The 22,019-nt window shown below is 46.1% G+C and overlaps 1 protein-coding gene across 2 annotated transcripts; it reads left to right on the forward strand.

The window, feature by feature from the left end:
* The first annotated feature begins 427 nt into the window (after positions 1-427).
* ANAPC5 (anaphase promoting complex subunit 5) lies at positions 428-21,514 on the forward strand. 2 transcript variants are annotated; one of them, XM_081842249.1, is made up of 17 exons: positions 429-666; positions 1,599-1,678; positions 4,237-4,346; positions 5,338-5,533; positions 7,722-7,788; positions 8,376-8,477; positions 9,025-9,215; positions 10,538-10,619; positions 11,465-11,554; positions 11,997-12,178; positions 13,168-13,303; positions 14,968-15,042; positions 16,074-16,195; positions 17,779-17,886; positions 19,682-19,829; positions 20,414-20,576; positions 20,991-21,514. In XM_081842249.1, the coding sequence occupies exons 1-17, from the start codon at positions 463-465 to the stop codon at positions 21,203-21,205; spliced, it is 2,271 nt and encodes a 756-aa protein (XP_081698375.1). In that variant the 5' UTR covers positions 429-462; the 3' UTR covers positions 21,206-21,514. The 2 variants fall into 2 exon arrangements, with proteins under 2 accessions (XP_081698376.1, XP_081698375.1); XM_081842250.1 differs by lacking the exon at positions 20,414-20,576 and having other exon boundaries at positions 428-666; positions 20,991-21,152.
* Positions 21,515-22,019: the final 505 nt, after the last annotated feature.

The following is a 22,019-nucleotide window of genomic DNA, read 5'->3' on the forward strand; positions in this document are numbered from 1 at the left end:
GCTTTAAGATGCAACACTTAAAGGGTGTTTTGGCTGCTGAGCTGCGCCCCCCCCCATTGTGGGGGCTGAGGGTGTGATGGTGATGCCTCCCCAGCTGCTGCCATTGTCTGTGGGTTGACTGTGATGCCACAAACACATTTGGCAGCTGAGCGGGTATAAATGTGGGTTTGCCTAGCGGCTAGCTCTTCCATTTTGTGTAAATGACCAAGCCAGAACAGCCCTGCTATGGTTTTATATTTACTTACATACCTTTCCTCCCCCCCCCCCGACACGGAACCAAACCCACGCGGAACCTTTCACTTCGCGCCCCGCGTTTCCACTTCAACCCAGAAGTACGCCGTACTGGAGCCGCGCTCTGATTGGCTCCTGGTTGGCTTTCGGCGCCGGGGCGGGTGGGGAGGAGGGCGCGGTTGCCGGGGTGACGGCGGCGTTTGCGCAGCGCCCGTGCGTGCGTGCGGCGCTATGGCCAGCGTGCACGAGAGCCTGTACTTCAACCCCATGATGACCAACGGGGTGGTGCACGCCAACGTCTTCGGCACCAAGGACTGGGTCACTCCCTACAAGATGGCGCTGCTGGTGCTGATCGGCGAGCTGGGCCGGGCCGGGCCGCACCTCAGCCTGCTCGAGAGGCGGCGCCTCAACCGGCTGCTGCTGCCTCTGCTGCAGGTGGGGCGGGAGGGGGGGCGGGGGGGCCACGCTGCCGGACGCGGGTTCAGCTCTGTCCCTCATGCACTTAATTCCCCTCTCTCCTCGCCGCTTATTCTCCCCCCCACACCTGCATACACGGGGGCATCAGATTCACGCCCGTGCGGACTGGCGTCGGCGAAAGCTTATGGTTTGTTATTTGAATTCCTTCCAGTAGCACCTTAAAGACCAACTAAGTTAGTTCTAGGTCTGAGCTTTCGTGTGCATGCACACTTCTTCAGATACTGTTCTTCTTCAGATTCTTCAGAAGTGTGTATCTGAAGAAGTGTGCATGCACACGAAAGCTCATACCTAGAACTAACTTAGTTGGTCTTTAAGGTGCTACTGGAAGGAATTTTTTTATTTTGTTTTGACTATGGCAGACCAACACGGCTACCCATCTGTAACTGGTTTGTTATTTGTTTGCATTGACCTTCATCTTCCAAGGAGCTCAAGGTGGTGTGCATGGTTCTCTCTCCCTCGCAACACCACTGTGAGGTAGGTTAGGTTTCACGAGAGGTGTCAGGGTTTTCCTTTGTTTAGCTCTGGCAGTGCTCTTCTCTTCTTATGTTTCACTGGAGATACAGTGAATGGGCATTGGGAGTAGGACTGCCTTTGATGGCAGTGCCAGAGTGTCCAGGTGAAGAAGACAGGGCTGCTGCACCTTCATAGCTGCAAGGAAGGTGGAGTTTCAGTAGGGTTCTTCGGATGCATAGGGAGCTATTTGTTATTTTTCTTTCCTTCATTACCCAGCTTGGGAATTCTTGTAGTGCAAGTGCAACAAGCAAAGTTGGGCACATTCTTTCCTGTAGTAGTATAGATGGCTATAGGTGTTGGGGCTGGTACAGTTTACTTTTGTATTCATTTAGAAATTACTGTTAACTATTTTGTGTTTCTCCGTGTGATTTATTTAGGGACCTGATATGACACTGTCTCGCTTGATTAAGGCTATTGAAGAATGCTGCCCACACTTAGCGAGTTCTGTTCAAATAAGGTAAGTTCATTTGTTCTTTCCATAAGCATAATTGAGATGAGAGTTCTTAACCTTAAATACTTTTCAAGCAGAATTAAACATGTATGTAGTTAAGGACATGATAAATTGACGTAGTAGTAGGTTTAGTGACTTTTAATGTGGCTGCTTAAACAAGTGGGCAAACCAAAGGGCAGTGCAGAATGTTCTGGTTCAATATGCAGTAAGCCAACAAAGCCATTTTCCAGGAAACTCTATTCTATCAATTCTCCAGCCCAGTTTTCCTGTCTTTCCCTCTCTCCCTGCCCTTAATAGGCAATATTGCATGGCCACTCAGCATGCTCAAACCTCATTGGACTGCTTTTTAGTTCCCCCCACCTTAGGGTTCCCCCCTCCCATCCCCCATCATGTGCAGGTGTACTTCTGCAAACCATGGGTGGGAGGGGTTTCCCCAAGCTTGATGATGCCTCTTCTTCCAGGGGTCTGCTTGAGTGTACAGTGGTACCTCGGGTTACAAATGCTTTGGGTTACAAACACTTCGGGTTACATACTCTGCTGACCCGGAAGTAGTACCTCGGATTGCAAACTTTGCCCCAGGGTGAGAACGGAAATTGCGCGCTGGCGGCAGTGGGAGGCCCCATTAGTGAAAGCTTGCCTCAGGTTAAGAACGGTTTCAGGTTAAGAATGGACCTCTGGAATGAATTAAGTTCATAATCCGAGGTACCACTGTAGTTCTTTCTTCAGAGTGTCCAAGCCTCCCTCTCCCTTTCCTAGTTCATTTCGTTCAGGAGTCAGTCCTAAATCCCAGCTAGTCAGATCTTAGAGCTGCCTAAGGGTTCCAGGGGAGGCTCTCCTCCAACAGGGAGGGGGCAGGTTTATTCTGCCGCAATACTCTTGGCAGGCTGAAATTGAGGGCTTCTATGCCCCTCCAGGTGTTTGACAGGGGGCTCTGTCTAGGCCCAGCCTGAAGAAAGCTTCCAGTGGGGAAGCAAGAACCATATCCAGTCTCTGTAGAAGCGCCTTGTTTAGGCATCCAGCCTATTCCCTCCTGGATGTTCATCCTTTTCTCTAAGGCTTTTTCTACCCCGCCCCACCTTCATTCTGCGTAAGGCACCGAGATAGGGATCCCTCTCTTCCACCAGACAGCTAATGGAAAGTGCTCCTACCTCCTTCCACAGCTGGAGTCTCCAGACAATGTCCAGTTGTGGTCTCCTCAGGAGCCATTGCCTGTTGGTCTGGAGTGAAGGCCTACTTAAAGGGCCAAGGGCAAGCCCTGGCAAGCCCTGACAGCCTTCCACTCTCTCAAGCTGTCCCAGTTGAATGAATAGGTCTCTGCCATATGTACTAATTTTGTATTATATTTAAAGTAATCTGTTGTTTTTAAATGTTTTTGTTATATTTTCTACATTGAACTGGGACATTTTTAGAAGGCGATTAATACACAACAATAAATACTAATTAACGCAAGAATGGTTCTTCTTTGGCTACATCAGATTAGGCACTTGGAATTTAGAACTCACTATGAATATGTATGATGGGTTTAGCTCACTCCAGACATCGCTTATATCCTGTTCTTTAAAAATTTGAAGCAGTTGCATTTGTTTATATAGGACTTTGTATAACCTTTATAGAAAAGCCTTATGGGAGGGGAGTCACACCACATATGTTCCAGCTGAAATCTCCCTCCCCCAGAATGATCTACCCTTGGGCAAATGAAAATAAGGATTAGAACATTGACTTATAAAATTTATTTTGGCAACTGTTGGGAGAAAATGACATATTGTTGAGGAGCTAAATAGCTCCTCTGAGGGTTCTGGTGGGCACATGTTCTGTGGGATGGTCTTGGGAAAACAGACATCACTGCCGTCATGTCATATCACAAATTGTTTTGGAAGTCACTCACTTTCAGAATACTGTTTAAAAAGTTCTAATAATAGAGTTAATTATGTAGTTCTTTGGATCCTGGCTACAGATTTGTATAACATCTAGTTTGTTTGTTTTTTAAAGTCATTTACTTTAAAAAAACAACAACCTAAAGCTCTCTTTGCAAATGCTTGCTTATAGAGTTTAAAGGTGTGGAGAACATGTCTACCTATAAATCCCCCAAAAAACTAACAGAGTAGCATGATGGAATGGTGTCATTTCTAGTATTTTAGTATCCTCGTCCAAGTGCTCTGTATACACAGAAAATTATACAGATTGTTGAACTGGTTGTTTTTAACCGAGTCTGTTTCTGGCCCTGTTCTTTGGCACATAATTCTTAAAATAATAATAATAATAATAATGGTAATGAAATTCCAGATTGATCTAATTTTAATGCCAGTTTCTAAATGAATGCTGCCCCCCGCCCCTTTCCCCACATTATTCTTTGGGGAGAGGACAATAGCTTGGTGGACTATCATGTGGTTTGCATGCAGAAGGTCCCAGGTTCAGTTCAGGACATGTCCCGTTGAGATGATCAGGTAGCAAGTGATGGGAAGGGCCTGTGCCTGAGACTCCTGGAGAGCTTCAGCCAAAGTGAGTAGGCAGAACTGGGCTGGATGGACATGATCTGACTCTCTGTGTGGTGGCATCACTTGCAGAATAAAGCTAATGGCAGGAGGGGAGTTGAAAGATATGGAACAATTCTTTGATGATCTTTCGGAGGCATTCAGTGGAACAGAACCAGAAGTTCACAAAACCAGCGTTGTAGGTACTGTATCATTTATTATATAAAAACCTTGGAGAGCCTCTCTTTATCCTTAGGGGCTGCCAGAGTCCTGGGCCCACAGTGCTCCCCTCTTCTTCCTGGGCAGGGGAAAGAAAGCAGGGCTTCTCTCACTTTCCTCCTATTTTCAAGGTAAAGCTGTTTCTAACATTACACAGAGTCATATGTGTAGCTTATCACATCTGATGATATTTTGCAGTGATAAGTTTTTTAAAACTCCAGCAAGGTGCAGTTTCTCAATACCTGCGCGTTGCACAAAACATGGTTTTGATTAGTGACTTCAGTGTGCCAATTTTTGTCAGGTGAGAAGCAGCCTTTCATTTATGTTTTCACTAGTGGAGACCATGGAGGAAACAGTGTGTGAGGGAGAAAGAGGAAAAAGAAGCCTTTTGGTTTGAGATGAGGAGATCTGAGAATTCTTTACTGTCTTAGGGAAACTCTTCTATAAAAGGACTGGCTAGCAGAGAGGTCAGAAAGGAATGGGTGGGTTTATACATTTGCTGAAAGTCTGTGGGGGTAAAGGAAAACTGGAGAGCAAAGAATTCAGTTCTCTATGAGTTGAGTCTGTACTAGTTTCTGATCCTTACGCCTGTGAAGATATACAGAAAAGTGGATGGGAAATGTTAGTTAAAATCTCAGAAGCCAGTGGTATGGTTGAATATGGTTTCTAGTGATTGGAGTTGCACGTTAAGTGAGCCACCGAGCTCCTAAGCACTATTCATGACCAGAACAAGCTATGCAAAACAAGATGGATTTGCTTTGCTTAAGTTGCATCATTCATCCAGAGTGCAAAATTAGAGTTTATTTGGGCATGTGATTTATTTTTATTTTTTAGCGTGGAGTACACTTATCTTGGTTATAAGGACTGGCTCCCCATAGTGGTGTGAGTGGGTACTGCAGGATTTGAGGGAGATCAAGACATCTTAATACACTCCTATACACTCCAAGAAACAGATCCCTCCCCCTCTCTCTGTAGGCTTGTTCCTGCGCCACATGATCCTGGCGTACAACAAGCTCTCATTCAGCCAAGTGTACAAGCTTTACACGGCTCTCCAGCAGTACTTCCAAAATGATGAGAAGAAAAGTGGAGGAGACGAGACTGAGATGGAACTGACCCACTGTGGGGAGCTGGAAGGGAAGATGGAGAAAGATGAATTTGATGGGCCTCTCAGGTAGGCTTCTAAGATTTGTTCCTAAAACTTGTCTCTGCCCTGCTTTGATAAATAAACCCTTCCAGCAGCTTTTGTCAGCTTGGTGTCCTCCCAGATGTCTTAGGCTACAGATCTCATCAGCTGCTGCCAGCACAGCCATATGAATCATAGGACTGTAGAGTTGAAAGGGATTCTGAGGGTCATCTAGTCCAACCGCCTGCAGTGCAGGAATTTCAACTAAATCATACATGACAAATGGCCATCCAATCCCTGCTTTCAAATCTCCAAGGAGGGAGAGTCAGCCGCATCTCATGGGAGTCTGTTCCACTGTCAAACAGCTCTTACTGTCAGAAAGTTCTTCCTGGTGTTTAGTTGGAATCTTCTTTCTTGTAACTTGTTCGGGCCGTAGCCTCCAGAGTGGAAGAAAACAAGCTTGCTGCATGCTCCATGTGATAGCCCTTTAGATATTTGAAGATGGCTATCATATCTCATCTCAGACTAAACTCTGGGCTGCATCAATCTCTGGGCTGCATCAATAGGAGTATAGCATCTAGATCAAGGGAAGTAATAGTGCCACTGTATTCTGCTCTGGTCAGACCTCACCTGGAGTACTGTGTCCAGTTCTGGGCACCACAGTTCAAGAAGGATACTGACAAACTGGAACGTGTCCAGAGGAGGGCAACCAAAATGGTCAAAGGCCTGGAAACGATGCCTTATGAGGAATGGCTAAGGGAGCTGGGCATGTTTAGCCTGGAGAAGAGCAGGTTAAGGGGTGATATGATAGCCATGTTCAAATATATAAAAGGATGTCACATAGAGGAGGGAGAAAGGTGGTTGTTTTCTGCTGCTCCAGAGAAGCGGACACGGAGCAATGGTTCCAAACTACAAGAAAGAAGATTCCATCTAAACATTAGGAGGAACTTCCTGACAGTAAGAGTTGTTCGACAGTGGAATTTGCTGCCAAGGAGTGTGGTGGAGTCTCCTTCTTTGGAGGTCTTTAAGCAGAGGCTTGACAACCATATGTCAGGAGTGCTCTGATGGTGTTTTCTGCTTGGCAGGGGGTTGGACTCGATGGCCCTTGTGGTCTCTTCCAACTCTATGATTCTGTTCTATGATTCTAAACATACCCAATTCCTTCAACTGTTCCTCATTAGGCTAGGTTTCTAGACCCTTGATCACCTTGGTTGCCCTCCTCTGCACATATTGTAGCTTGTCCATACTCTTCTTAAATTGTGGCGCCCAGAACTGGACACAGTACTCCAGCTGTGGTCTGACCAAGGGAAAATAGAGCATGACTATAATTTCCCTTGATTAGAACATTAGACTTGACTTCAGTTAATGCAACCTAGAACAGCATTAGCCCTTTTTGCTGCTGCATCACACTGTTGACTCACGTGAAGCTTGTGGTCTACTAAGACCCCTAGATCCTTTTCACAGGTACTACTGGTAGGCCAGATATCACCCATCTTATATTTGTGTAGCTGGTTCTTCCTGCCCAAGTGTAGAACCTTACATTGTCCTAATTGAAATGCATTTTGTTAGTTTGGGCCGAGTTCTCCACTCTGCTAAAGCCATCTTGAATCCCAATTCTGTCTTCTGTGGCATTAGCTACCCCTCCCAGCTTTGTGTTATCTGCACATTTGATGAGCATCCCTTCAGTTCCTTCCTCCAAGTCGTTTATAAGGATATTGGACAGCAACAGGCCCAGGACAGAACCTGTGGCACCTCACTTGTCCCTTTTTTCCAAGATAATGAGGAACCATTAATTGGCACAGCAAATCCATCCAGAATCTTGAGAAAAGGTCTCTCCCACCATCTGTGACTAGATCCTTCTAACAGAAAATGCCAGGAATTGAATGTAGGATCTTCCTCGTACAACACGTGCTGTATCTCTGAGCTCATTTTCCACCTCCCCCCACTCCTTAAGGCATATTATCTCAATCTTTTTTACAACAACCCTGGGAAGACATGGAGGTTGTCGATATTACACCCATATTGCAAATGAGGAGCTGAAAATGAGTGAATGAGTGGTTCTGGCCAGAAGTAGTGTTTGACCCCCAGGACTTCTTCATTTATGATTCAATAGGCTGAGCATAGAGAAAAGCCATTTCAGCCTCTTTGGTAGCCTTGGGGTAAGGTGGTCTTGTAATTATTAGCAGGCCTAGAATTCTGAAGGAATTTCACAGTGGGTCTTTTGCTCTGTCTCAAGGGAGGAAGAAATATCTTGCAATGGCCCACTGTCACAGAAGCAAGCAGAATACTTCCTCTCTCAACAGGTTTGTTAATAGTTATTCTTAAACCTGCCCATCAGGTGAGCTAAAGGTGTGGCTTCTGGGGAGGGGGGCTTTTCCATGGTGGCACCTGGTTATCCCCAGACACATTTGCATGCTCCATTCTTAGTGTCTTTAAAATGCCATGTGAGGTCTGTCCTGTTTCCTCACACCCTAATACCTATTCACTCTGTTGGAGTTCTGAAACGGTTTTTAAAGTAAAATATATTGTTGATGTGATTGACAATTTCAAAGGGCTTTGGATCACAGCCTTTGAGTTCAGTTGCATTGACATCTGGATGCTAGAATGAAAGGTATGTTTGAGAGTCATTCTTGCTTGAATCCCTTAAGCCTGCTTTTCATCTCTCGTAATCAAATTAGCAAGAGCCTCTCTTTTGAGTGTAGCCTAATGAAGCTTTGGCTAAATCTCTCCATGGCAATTTGTAAACATGCTGTCAACCACCTTTTTCTTCCTGATATGGAAGGGATTCTGTTGCTGTGGTGATAATAAAATTAAATGGTTTTTAATCCCAGCAAATTCATGCTTGTCTTTGTCTGGTTGCTCAAGTGACAGGTTTTTAATTTAATTCCAGGCATCTTTATTGAAAAATGATGAGACCAAAGCTCTCTCTCCAGCATCTTTGCAAAAGGAGTTGAACAGCTTGTTAAAATTTAATCCAGATTTTGCTGAAGCGGTAAGTTTGGTTTGTTTTCCCCCCACCTAGGCAGTCTGGTGTAATCTGTACTGTAGCACACTCAGCAGTTTGGTGTTGGTAGCACTGGTAACAGTTTTAGTGACATCTCTGACCATCATTGGCTGAGCTACTAGGCAGGTCAGACAGCATAGCTGTCGTTGGTTGAGGTGCCTCGTTTCTAAAGGAGGGCATACAGAAAAGAAGAATGTGTCAACAAATTAGCAGCTAGGAAAGGTAGGGCACCTGGGAAAGCAATGGGAATTGGTACAGAATGCTGAAAGAAGGAGGGGGTGGGAAATTGAGAAAGAGGGAATGGGCAGGAAAAAGAGGAGCACATGGTTGGGGACCGCAGTGATAAGGGAAGTGGAAAGTACTGTGCTTTGAAATTAGCCCACCAGATTCTTGTCCTCATGGCCCCTAGATTTATCATTGGGTGACCTCACAACCTTTCACCAAATTACTGTGCGCTAAATCTGTGTTCAATGTGGCCATTGCAGTTGCCTCTGATCACTCACAAGCTGCTGTTTGCTGCTGCTTTCAATTCCAGCATTATTTAAGCTACTTGAATGGCCTTCGGGTCCAAGATGTCTTCAGTTCAACACACAGTCTCCTTCACTACTTTGACCGCTTGATTCTCACCGGCGCAGAAAGCAAAAGCAACGGCGATGAAGGCTGCGGGCGGAGCCTGAGATACGCAGCTCTCAACTTGGCTGCGCTGCACTGCCGCTTTGGTCACTAGTGAGTTGCTTTGTGTTCCTCCTGCTGCACAAATTGGCATGAGATCTTCTCCCCCCATCTACCACATTGCTGTTTTCCCTCTGAGAGATCTCATGTGAACTCAAGATGGTCCCACAAGATCTCGCAAGGGCATCCCAGAGCCCCTTTGCTGAGCAGCACTTGCCTGGTAAGCAACGCGGAGCACTTAAAAGCTCTCTGCCTTTTGGGGGGAGGGGAAGAAGGCCCTCTCAGCATGCCACCTTCAGAAGGTAAGGATGTTTGCACAAGGGGGTTCCGGGGAGGTCAGGTATGCAATATGGTAAGCTCTTATAGTTCCCTTCCTTAGTGGTAATGGTAACTGCAAACAATAAAACAAAATAAACTAAAAATTGTAGTGATAAGATGATGGTAAAGAATAAAATAGTAATAGGAAATTGGAAAGAAAGTCATCACCAGCATTTTAATGGAGGGAAACATGAATAACATGATTTGTTCAGTGAAGTCAGCCTTTGAGTGGGCCCATTGAATGAATAGACTTTGACTTGACTCCGTTGATTTCTGTGGGTCCACAGTGAGCATGGCCTAGCTGGATACAACCCAGACTCACTGAGTTTCATTCAATAATATCAAAAAAATTGATATGAAATGTGGTTATACAAATAAACAGCAGCTGACGGGATTGCTTTGATCAAGGATGTTTCCTGAACTTTGTCATTCCAGTAATGGATTAAACGTTTTTAACACAAAGGAAGTGGTTATCTCACTCACTTGTTCATTTCCTTGCTGTGCTGAAAATGAATCAACTGAGACTGAACGTTTCTCTAAAACACGATGCACAACTCACCCCCTGAGCCCCCCAGCAAGACTTGAGAGCCAGACACTTTTTCAATGAGCCAAGGAGGGGGAAGAGAGGACCTCAGCGTGCCAGTGGGGGAAGAGGGATTGTCTTCTCTCTCTTTATGCTGATCTCCACACAGACATATCCAGCCGGTCCCTTGGCCTATTTTCCCAGCTGCTGTTGCTACCACTCTGCTTCTGCCTTCCGGAGCTGACCCCTTGCACTGTGGTTGCATTTCCGTGCAAAGGTCCCAGAGTGTACTGTGGATCAGAAGTGCTTCGCCCCCAGCTCTTAGCATCAAGATTCTACTTATTGCTAACCCTGAAGTCCACAGGGCGGGGTGGGGAATCAACAATGGGATATGATCTTTTTGGCCCCTGACAGTTCCAGGCCCTGCTCCTAACAGATCCCTGGGTTTTTTCACCTCCCTGCCTGTAACATCTCGTTGTTGGATGAGTCTGCATGAAGAGATTCTTGGCTACCTCTGTGTTTCCTTTGACTGTAGCCAGCAGGCTGAGCTCGCCCTTCAGGAAGCTATCCGGATCGCTCAGGAGTCCAATGACCACGTCTGCCTGCAGCATTGCCTGGTAAGATGATGGAAGCTTTCAGCTGGTGTGACAGAACTATTGCTCACTTCCTTTCCATTACTGGTGCCTTCACAGATGCTGTTCCTATTTGCCATAAACTCTGAGGATCGGACAGGCTGCAGGTCTGCAAAAATCTTGGCTGGTTTTACTAAACGGCTTAAAATTGTGATCTGTTGTTTCCATCCAGCCCATGTTTCATCTAGTTTAAAAAAGGAAACGAAGAAAACAATTGATTTGTTAGGTTTTAAAAGCTGATTCTTTGCCTCCAGCTGGCTCTGGCCGTAACAAGTATGGCTGTGTAAAAGCATTCTTTTGCTTAATCTGTATTCCTTAACAATTTGAATACTGCACTGGGAGCTTAAATGCTTGTAGGAGTTTAATCTTTACTGGTAAATGCCTTGGCTTCTATAGGTTTTCCTTCCCCTTTAATGGCACCAATTTGAGAGAGAAGATTCCTGCCTCAATGGCAGAATAAAAACTTTAAAGCTGTGAAACATCAGAAGCAGCATCAACCACTGTCAAAACCTATGACCATAACTCTGTGGGTCCCATTGATTTGTGGTCCACTGGCATCCATTCTTAATGTGAGGCTCACTTTTGGCATGCTTGACTCCTGAAAGGCTGTTTGCAGGCATCTATAAAAGAGGAGAATCTACTGCTCCTCTATTGTGTCTGTGGACCAGCCTTCCCCAAGCTGGTGTCCTTCTAATGTTTTGGACCACATCTCCCGTTGGCTCCAGCCAGCACATGCTGTACTCCTAAGCCTCTAGAAGGTACCAAGTTATGGAAGACTGATTTAAACTATTATGCAACATTCATTCCCCCCTTAACTCTTCACTTTCCAGAGCTGGCTGTACATCTTGGAGCAGAAAAGGTCGGACAGCTGTGTGCTCTTGGAGCACTCTGTGAAGAAAGCCGTCTATTTCGGATTGCCAGTATGTCTCTCCCACCCTTATTTATCCATTCCTTTGTCATTATAACCGTTTTACACAGCCCTTGGATTAAATGTGTTAAGTGCTGTTAGCAATAAGCAAAACTTCAGTTTTTACAATTGTAAAGGGCAATCACAGCAGATTTCCCTTTTTAAAAAATACATTAGATGCTTGGCTGCAGCCCTCCCTGGGAGAAGGTTCTGTAACTGGGGTGACACACCCAAAAGCACCCTCTTTGCAGTTGCTCCCCCAAACACACCTTGTCCTTGGAGATGCCAGGGACTAAACCTGGGACTTCCTGCAGGCACTCTGCTGCTGAGCTGCATCCCTTCTCCAAACTCTGGCCCTGCGAGCTTGGCTCTTGTCGTTTGCTTGGGGCTCTCGTTGACTAATTGCTTCCCTTTTCAAATCCTGTGACTTTGTTTATTTTGTTCCTTTCTCCTAGTATTTAGCTTCCCTGGGGATCCAGTCCTTGGTTCAGCAAAGAGCTTTTGCGGGGAAGACTGCCAACAAACTAATGGGCGCCTTAAAGGACTCCGACCTCTTGCACTGGAAACACAGCTTGTCCGAACTCATTGACATCAGCATTGCTCAGAAGACGGCCATTTGGAGACTGTATGGTCGCAGGTAGAGCAGACCCTTATTCATCTGCCTGCGCCCGCCTGCCGCGTGCCCTGATTCTGCAGGAATGTGGAAAGGCTGCTGAATGTGGTATTGGCCACAGACTTAGGCTTCCTGGTAATCTCTGCTGTCAGTTAAAAACAAAAGTTTCTAAAATGGGTGGGTGCAAAAATAAAAATTCTAAAACCCCGGAAGCTTGTGGGCAACCATTCCTTCTATTTCCAGTGTTCAAGCTGTGAGTGCTGCTGCATATGTAACCATTGGGGCACCACTCATGCGCGGGGAAGATTGACCAGCAGGCTTGGCAGAACCCCATCAGCTGCAGAAGTACCAAAAATCTGAATACAGTTGGCGGCCCCAGAGGTTTCATCTGCTCCCTGTTGCATGATGTCTCCCTCTTGCCATAGGTCGCACCAGGGCTGCACAGCAGGCCCACACACTCCAGGGGGGAAACAGCTTCAGGTGGGAGAAGCCAAAAAACAGCTCAATCCAACTTATTGTATTCAGTATATGTACAACTTGACTTTGCCAGAAGAAGATGCAGTGAACCTACAGGGAAGTCCCAAAGAACTGAGCATGCTCAGTGGCGATGGAATGCTGACTAATTAGGCCTGGGTGGGAGGGATGGAGTATCCAAAATCACTGAGCAGCAGCACCCCATGCTGCAACATTCTGTTGCAGATCTCACTTGTCCCTACTAAACCTCAGCAGTTTGAGGGAATGCTGGAGAAGATCTCCAGCTGTTAGAAGCTAGGATTCATTGCCCTACAAAGTTTCTCTGTCATCCCCACAACCAGCAGAACTGAAATAAGCTCTGCAAAAATAAAATAAAATAAAAAGGGAACATGCAAAAAAAAATTTTTTTTTTAATGTTGCTGGCAAAGGATTTTATTTTATTTTTTACTGCAAAGTACATGAGATGCTTCTGCACATAGCCTGAGGTGCTGGGTCTGTGGTTAGCATCCTTCAGCGCTCAAATCTTCCTCTTGCCTTAGCACCATGGCCCTCCAACAGGCCCAGATGCTGCTGAGCATGAACAGCCTGGAGGCCGTGAACGTGGGTGTGCAGCAGAACAACACCGAATCGTTTGCTGTGGTGCTGTGCCACCTGGCAGAACTACACGCGGAGCAGGTGGGTGGTGTGTGTGTGTGTGTGTGTGACTGCATGCTCTGGTTCCACGCAGTATTTGCTCTATAACTGGCAGTTCTTTTTCTTCCTGGAGGCTGGAGGGAGAGGTCACTCTTCCCCTGAAGCAGCACTTTGGTTCTAAAAGGCTCAGAGACCTAGGAATTATCTGTCACCCCCTGGGCTTCTCCTCACTGCTCAGTTTTTTTCCCCAGCCTTTTGCTTTTCTGTTAATACTGTTATTGCTTCGATCTGTGGTTTTTAATACAGTGGACGCTTGGGTTGCGAACGTGATCCATGCGTGAAGCACGTCCGCAACCCGCAGCGCTGTGTCTGTGCACGCGCGGGTTGCGATTCGGCGCTTATGCGCAAAGAGTGATTTAGCACTTTTGCGCATGCACAAGCGCCGAAACCCGGAAGTTACCCATTCCGGTACTTCTGGGTTCGGCGCGGTGCGCAACCCGGAATCGTGCAACCCGAAGCGTCTGTAGCCCAAGGTATGACTGTATTACAATTTTAGTAAAAGTCTTGTTTTGATTTTAGTTGTGATGGCCTTGTAATCCACCCTAGGGCCAATTGGTGAATGGGGGCTGCTATAAGTATAGATACTGTAGGGCTGTCATATTTCAAAAAGTAAAAACCAGGACACCCCGAAAGTTGTTGAGCGCAAATGTTGTCAGGACGTATGGTAGCCCTAAGATAATGTCTAATAATATATATTCAGGGTATCGTCTGAATCTGCTGTGAGCATGCTTGCTTACCTCCCTTGTCTGTCAGACTTCGAGACCTTTTCAATTATCCCTAGGCCCCCACCCCCTTCCCACCTCATCCAGTAGGGTTGCTTTTTCTCCTTGTGGCACTACTATCCCACCCACCAATCAATTCAGCTGTTGCACAGTCCATGCAGGACACCAGTGGATGGTGCCCACTTCCAAGATGTGGCTGGGTTCTCGGTTTCCCATTCTGGGAAAGAGCAGCTCCCATCAGACCACCACCTAGGCGTCAGCAAATTGATGACACTTGCCCATTGTGGAGTCCCCTTGTCAAGTGAACTCTGTGGTTGGATACTCATGCAAGTGTCGTATGTTTGATAGCTTTCCATGACTGCCCAAGTATAGCCATGATGTGCTTTGGGGGTTCCACCTGAAAAAGTGAGTCTAATGGAGAATAGGTCCCAGGTCCCAGAAGGTTCTACAGCTCTTGCTTGGGTAAAACCATTTTAAGTTTTCTATTTCTGCATCTGACAAAGTAGGCCATACTATGAAAAGAAAAGGAAAGGAAAAAAACCTGTTCTTCAAATCAGTTAATGGTGTGTTAATCAGTTATTTATTTTCAGGCTGTTTCATTTTGGGGCATTTTATATTTTCTATTTTTCTTGTAAACTCCTTTGTGTACCATGGCAAAAAGGCAAGTTAGGAAATAAAAAAGAAATCAAATAAATAGTCAAGCACTGAGTCCAGTCAAAGGCAAGTTCTGTTAGGGCTCTTTCAGTGAGAGAGTTCTCACTTCTGTTGAAATCAATGTGACTTAAAGGCACTTAGCCTTAGCAGGATTGTTCCCCAAATCTTATATTTTTCTTGGAGTTCCTATAGACATCAAGGTTTCTATTTTGAGAACCAATTTCTTGAACATTTACTTCAGTCTTGTCTTTCTGTGTATGTTTGTTTCAGGGCTATTTTACAGCAGCCTCTGAAATACTGAAGCACCTGAAAGAGAGATTTCCTCCCAACAGTCAGCATGCACAGGTGAGGCCCAATGTTTGGACTGTAAGCTCCTTGGGAGCAGAGACTTGCCTTTTTTATGACATAGGGATGAAGAAGAAGAAGCACTCTCAGCTTGCTTTGGGTAGCATTTCTGAACAGTGCTGTGTCCAGGATTGGTGGGGGGGGGGGGCTTCTTAACCTCTTAAATTCCCATGCTTCACCTGGAGGAAGCTCTCTGCAGACTTGAGTGAGAACAGTTCTGGTTCCCACATCTCAAAAAGGTTAATGTACAGCTGGGGAAAGACGGATGGAAAAGGTGAAAAGTAAAACCCTACCCAAAATGTGACCAGGGATCTGGAGCAGCTCACCTGATGAAAAAAGGCTAACATGGTGCCTCTCTGATGCTGTTGGGCTCCCATCTCCCTCCAGCCCCTGCCAGCACGGCCAGCGCTCAGGGAAGGTGGGAGGTGCAATCCAGCAACATCTGGAGGAGCCACAGGTTCCTCTGCCCTGGTTTAGAGAGAAGGCGGCAAGTGATGCCATTATGCATGGTGTGAAGAAGGAAACGTTTTTCTCCTCCTCCTCTCCTTGGTCCTCCAAGGAAGGTGATTGGCATGAGATTCAGGGCAGGCAAGAGGAAGTCCTTTTCCATGCAGCACATGGTTAAGCAAAGGACTTGGACGAAAGACTCCCTTCAGTAAATGGACAGGGAGGGGACTGCAGGGATGAGTGAACTGGAAAAAGAGATGTCACCTGATCCAGGAATATCGGGAAGGATTCATGGTGCATGGACGTGACACCGGTTACGCCAGACAACTGCATCCTGGAGGATAAGAATACCTGACCCAGTCTGCTAAAGCAAGCACCCCATCCTCTGGGTTCTGTCATGGCCATCTTGGCTACAGCACCCTTTGATTTGTGTCAGGCCAAAGAAAGCAGAACCTGAAATGTTAGTACCTCTGTAAAATATATACCTATATGAAGTTGGCATGTCATATATTTATGAGGTGTGTGTCTAAGTAAGACTCCTGTCCTGTTTCTTTTTAACCTGATCCGGAAATGTTCTTGTCCAGCTGTGGATGCTGTTTGAGCAGAAGATCCAGTTTGACAGAGCTATGAACGATGGCAAGTACCATGTTGCTGGCTCCCTGGTGGCTGGGATTACAGCCCTGAATAGCATTGAGGGGGTTTACAGGTAAGAGATCACACACCTGCAGGAACAAGGGCCTCTTCTGATGTCCCCTTGAAAAGGGATTAGCATTAACATGGGATTAAAATGCCTGTGGGATAAGGCATTGTATTCCTCTTTCTTTCTTTCTACTTGTGCTAGCTTTTCCCACTGTTACACTGTAGAAAATAAAAATAAAAAATATACACAAGACGTTTTGTACATGCATTAGTAATGCTTTGCCGCATGAGTTGGGAAAAGCCTCATTGGCCCTCAGCCATTGAGTGCATGGACTGCCAGTGCTGGATGTTTCACTACCCATCGTACAGCCCTAGGAGCTTGGAAAAACTTGCTTCTTTTAAGAAGAGAGAGAAACATAACTGGGATGCTTCCTTATTCCCTATAGGCAAGGCCACAGATCTGTGGCAGACCACCTACTCTGTGAGCAAAATGTTCCAGGTTCAATCCCTGGCGTCTCCAGGTGAAGTTGCACAAGACGCCTGTGGGAAACCCTGGAGAGCTGCTGCCAGTCAGTGTATGTATGACTAAGCTAGATGGAGCAAGTTCTACTATTTGTCTACCTAGCCAAGTATTGTCTTCTCTGGCTGGCAGCAGCTCTTCTGGAGCTCAGGCAGTCTTTCCTCGCTTGCCCCCCAATGCCAGAGATTGGGCCTGGGCCTTCCTGCCCCTCTGCGTGCCCCCCTCCCTCCGCAGCATCTGAGCAAGCTGCATTCTGCATACCATGCTGCTCTGCGCCCGCAGTGTGAATGCTCTGGTTAGGGCAGGATGCCACCCGTGAGCCCATAAACAGAGGGAAAGCAAACAATTTCTAACGCCCCCTTTCTGAAAAGTCTGTTGCCCGATGCCACTTGGCTCTTGCCATGGCGAGGTGACTTTTGCCTTGCTGAGTTCTATGACCTTTCAGATGCGTTGGTGGGAGAGGGGGTTTCTGTTTGTTTGTTATTATGTTATGAATTTTTGTGTTTTCATACTGTAAACTCATCCTTGGATGAAAGGCAATATATAAATTTAATAAATAAAATAAATAAAAAATAAAAAGCAATTAAAATGCAATTAAAAACCACCATGAATATATAATATGGACACACCATGGACTACCTGAATGAAACTTGCAGACCACAGTTTTGGAGCCCCTGCATTAGGGTTGAATCAGAAACTATTGACGCTTCATTGCAATCCATTCTTTGAATTAAACTATTAGAAGTCGGTATTTTATTTTGAAAAATTATATCCTGCTTTTCATCATCTAGGTCTCAAAGCTGCTTACTATGATAAAAGGCTGCTTACTGTGATAAAAAAACAAACAATATACAAAATTTTAAACATAAATTAAATCACAGAAATTTAAATTCCCAGATATTTTTAAAAGAACATGAGGAATTTATTTCTTTATTGTTTTTAGTGGTTGGTGGCTGTAAGGCCCAAAAATGTGGGATACATGTAAATAAAATCTTACGCTTGATCCAGCCAAAAATAAGCACTTTGACATCCCTTTGATTTTGAGGGAAGAGATTTTGAGCACTTGAAATCGCTGCAAATTGGACATGCTTCAGACTCCATTTTGGGGCTGCTGGGATTCTGTCTTCCAGAAAAGCCATCCTGCTTAAAGCGCAGAATCAAATGTCTGAGGCGCACAAACTCCTGCAGAAGCTCTTGATTCACTGCCAGAAAATTAAGAACACTGAGATGGTGATCAGGTAAGCATTGAGCTGCCTGTTGCTCCCAAGGCGAGTTTCCCTGGGAGCCTTCTAAGAGCCCTGCAGCCATGGGGTGAGGCTGGGGGTCCTGCTGGGCCTCTTGGGTGGGCCTGGGGGAAGCTCACAGGGCTTTCCTGTAGCAGCTCCCCGCATGCAGAATGCTCTCCCCAGGGAGGCCCACCTGGTATCAGGGCAGCCCTCATTTCAGCACTAACAAATAATCTCTTGCTTTCCTGGCATTTGGGCAGCACCAGTATTTTGATTACATTATAAACATGCTCGTGTATTTTTATTTTTATTGTTTATTTACTCTGCTTGTAAATCACTTCAGACTTTATATTTATTGTATTTATTTATTTTAAAAATAAGAATAAAATGCTTGTGCATTTTTTTTAATTCTGGTTGTAAATCACTTCAGATATCTTGTAGTGTGCTTCCTTTCACACTGCTTCCTCTGTTTTATTCTCTCCGTTTCCTGCAAGAAGGGCTGGGGCTATAATACCAGCTTCAAGTGCTGGGCAGGGCCTGTGGCTCAGTAGTAAAGCACCTGCTTTGTAGGCAGAAGGTCCCGGATTCCGTTCCCAGCACCCCTAGGTAGGAATAGGTATGTCTCCTCTCTGAAAGTATAGTGTCTAGACCAGTGCTTCTCAAATGTGGGTCCCCAGCTGTTGTTGGACTACAACTCCCATCATCCCTAGCTGGCTGGACCAGGTTTGTGAAGCACTGGTCTAGATCAAGGGAACTAATAGCACCGTTCTATCCTGCCTTGGTCAGACCCAGCCTGGAGTCCTGTGTCCAGTTCCCAGCTGAGAAGCTGGAAGGTATGTAAAGGAGGGTGACCAGGATGGTCCAGGGTCTGGAATCCAAGCCTTATGAAGAACGGTTGAGGGAATTGGGTATGTTTAGCCTGGAGAAGAGGAGAGGTGATATCTGAAGGGCTGTCACGTGGGGGATGGAGCAGGCTTGTTTTCTCCTTCTCCAGAGGGTGGGATCCAAACCAATGGCTTCAAGCTCCAACTGAACCTCAGGAAGAACTTTCTGCTGGTAGGAGCTGTTTGATAGTGGAATGGACTACCTTGGAATTTGTAGACTCTCTTTCATTGGAGGTTTTTAAGCAGAGGTTGGATGGGCTATCTGTCGGGAATTCTTTGACTGCATCTCCTGTATTATAGCGGGTTGGACTCCAGTATGTTTCCAAGCACAATTCAAAGTGTTGGTGCTGACCTTTCAAGCCCTAAACAGCCTCGGTCCAGTATAGCTGAAGGAGCGTCTCCACCCCCATTGTTCTACCCGGACACTGAGGTCCAGCGCCGAGGGCCTTCTGGCAGTTCCCTCACTGCGAGAAGCGAAGTTACAGGGAACTAGGCAGAGAGCCTTCTTGGTGGTGGCACCCGCCCTGTGGAACACCCTTCCACCAGATGTCAAAGAGAACAACAACTACCAGACTTTTAGACAACATCTGAAGGCAGCCCTGTTTAGGGAAGCTTTTAACGTTTGATTCATTATTGTATTTAATATTGTGTTGGAAGCAGCCCAGAGTGGCTGGGGAAACCTAGCCAGATGGGCGGGGTATAAATGTTATTATTATTATTATGACCCTTTGGCCCCTTCCAACTCTAAAATTCTGTGGCTCTATGAAACCCTGAAGAGCCATTGCTGCCATACTTGAGAATTGGGACCAGTGGTCTGACTTGATAGGCAGTAGCTTCCTACGTTCCTAAGAGTTGGGTTTTCCCACTCCTCTACTTACGCACACTGTTGTATTTCTTTCCTTGCTCCCCCCTGCATTACTTAGTGTCCTCCTGTCCATTGCTGAGCTCTACTGGAGGTCTCTGTGCCACACAATAGCTCTGCCCGTCCTGCTTCAGGCACTGGCTCTGTCCCAGGAATACCGCCTCCAGTACTTGGCCTCTGAAACCATCCTCAACTTGGCTTTCTCCCAGGTATCTTTGGCACAAGCAGTACCTGCTTTGTTCTTCCTGCTCCTTTATGCAGTTCTATCAGTGTGCCGTAAGGGGACAGCCCCTCGCCCCAAGAGGCTTGCAGTTTAAAATTCGATGCACAAAAAGGAATGGTAAAACTTACCATATAAGTTTAATACATTTATCAGTGTTTAATTGTTTTAAGATGATTGCTCTATTTATGTTTTCAGGGGTTCTTATTTTTATCTGTAAATAAATATATATTTTTATGTATATAAATCTATAATAATTATAATAAAAGGGGGGATAATAGGCATTTATTTCATTCTCCTGTACTTGGGCTTCGTGAATGACCTTGGGATGTGAGATCTAAATAGCCGTTCACCAACATAATCTGCAGTTGGGACTCCAAATCCCATCAGTCCCGGCCAGCGCAGCCAGCCATTGGGGATAGTGGGAATTGTAGTGCACTCACACCTGGGAGTGTCACAAGTTCCCCAAACCCCGTTTTAACTTCTACACAATACCTAATTCAGCAAAGCAAAATCTAAACCAGCAGGTGATGATCTCTGCCTAACATTTGGGGGCTCCCGCTTCCCTTCCAGCTAATCCTTGGCATTCCCGAGCAAGCGCTGAGCATTTTGCACATGGCGATTGAGCCCATCCTGGCTCACGGGGCAGTGCTGGACAAGGGAGCCGCCATCTTCCTGGTGGCCAAGTGCCAGGTCGCCTCTGCTGCCTCCTACCCTCCCCAGAAGAAGGCGGAAGGTAAGAATTATCCATGCACCTCCCCATCTCTATTCCATAGGCATGCGAGTGGAACAATATATTGCGGGTGGGAGGACTCAGCCCAAGAGGCACAGGCCTTCAAAGGCATCCCTTGGGTACACACACCACCCTCTGTCCTCCGCCCAGGGACACAGTCCAGCCAGGGAAGTGATATGGGAAGGGGACAGAGCAGGGCCAAGGAGAGGCGTGGCTGGTGGAGGCTTGGTTCAGGCAGAATCCTGAAGGCCCAGATAGGCAGCTGCCTTTATAATCTATTAAATCAACTGTATTTTAATATATTTCACTGTTTAATCTTTGAGGGTTTGTTTTTTTTAACAGCTGGGCAATATATGGATTTTATGAAACAGACAAATGTTTAAGCAGGAGAAGAAAAACTTTGCTCTTTTTCGACAGCTCTGGAGTCAGCTATCCTGAACCTCAACGAAGCCAAAACCTATTTTGCCAAGGTGGACTGTAAGGAGCAGCTCCGGGATGTCCTTTATCTGCAGGCCAGGCTCTTCCACAGCCTTGGCAAGGCCCAGGAGAGGAACCAGTGTGCCATGCTCTTCCGCCAGCTGCACCAGGAGCTCCCTGCGCGGGGGGTCCCCTTGATCAACGCCTTCAAATGAGCCCTTTGAGCAGAGGGCCTCATTCCAGAACAACAGGGCTCAGCGCCGTTCCGCTTCAGCAGGACTTGTGCAAGAGAACTCTCAAATAGATTGCCTCCTAAGCCGTTCCCCTACAGCAGCCTTTCCGAGACTAGTCCTGTCCTCATGTTTGGGCTGGGGCTGATGAGGTGGTAGTCCAAAACATCTGGAGTTTCTCCCCCACCTCCTTCCATTTATTATCATATGTCTCTTGTTCTGTGCAATCCTCAGCATTTGGAAATCAGTACCAATAAAGTTGTAGGTTTGGGGGTTTTTTCTTGCTACAAAGAAGGATGTTTCTGTCTGCCCTGAAATATGTTTCGCTTTGGCTGCAATTCATGGTTTGCTTGGGGATTTCCTGCCCCCCCCCCTTCTTCTTGCAGCTGAGACTTGAGCGTTTGGCTTTACAAGTGGCTCCATTGTAGGGAAAGTCGGCTTCAGGAACACAAAAGGTTACTTGTGTGGGCAGCTAATTGGCGACTTACTTGCGAATTGTGCAATTTCTTCATAAAGTGTGGGACTTCTCCCCGCCTGCCCTGTGTTTGGGAACACAGAAGTGGTTGGCTCAGAAAGGACTAAGAGCCTGTATGCCCGGCTTTGATGCAGTACGATCACTTTCTTAAAATACTTCTAGGTTACACAAAGCATGCCATCCTCACCAGCTTCTGAGGGAAAAAAATTTCTAGCTCTCGTGGATGTCTCAGGAGATCTGAAACCACATGAACAAAGGCAACCCCAGCTTCACCACAGTAGTTTAAACATTATGTATCCTAAATATACTGACATTACAGTGTGC

Source organism: Podarcis erhardii (genome assembly GCF_964252035.2).
Source record: "Podarcis erhardii genome assembly, chromosome: 15".
NCBI lineage: Eukaryota > Metazoa > Chordata > Lepidosauria > Squamata > Lacertidae > Podarcis > Podarcis erhardii.

What these genes read in the sequence shown, in the direction of transcription:
- ANAPC5 (XM_081842249.1), top strand. Translation starts at nt 463, where the DNA reads ATGGCCAGCGTGCACGAGAGCCTGTACTTCAACCCCATGATGACCAAC. An exon ending in AATACTTCCTCTCTCAACAG is followed by an intron (nt 7,789 to 8,375) that starts GTTTGTTAATAG and finishes ATTTAATTCCAG; the next exon opens with GCATCTTTATTGAAAAATGA. An exon ending in CACTGCCGCTTTGGTCACTA is followed by an intron (nt 9,216 to 10,537) that starts GTGAGTTGCTTT and finishes CTTTGACTGTAG; the next exon opens with CCAGCAGGCTGAGCTCGCCC.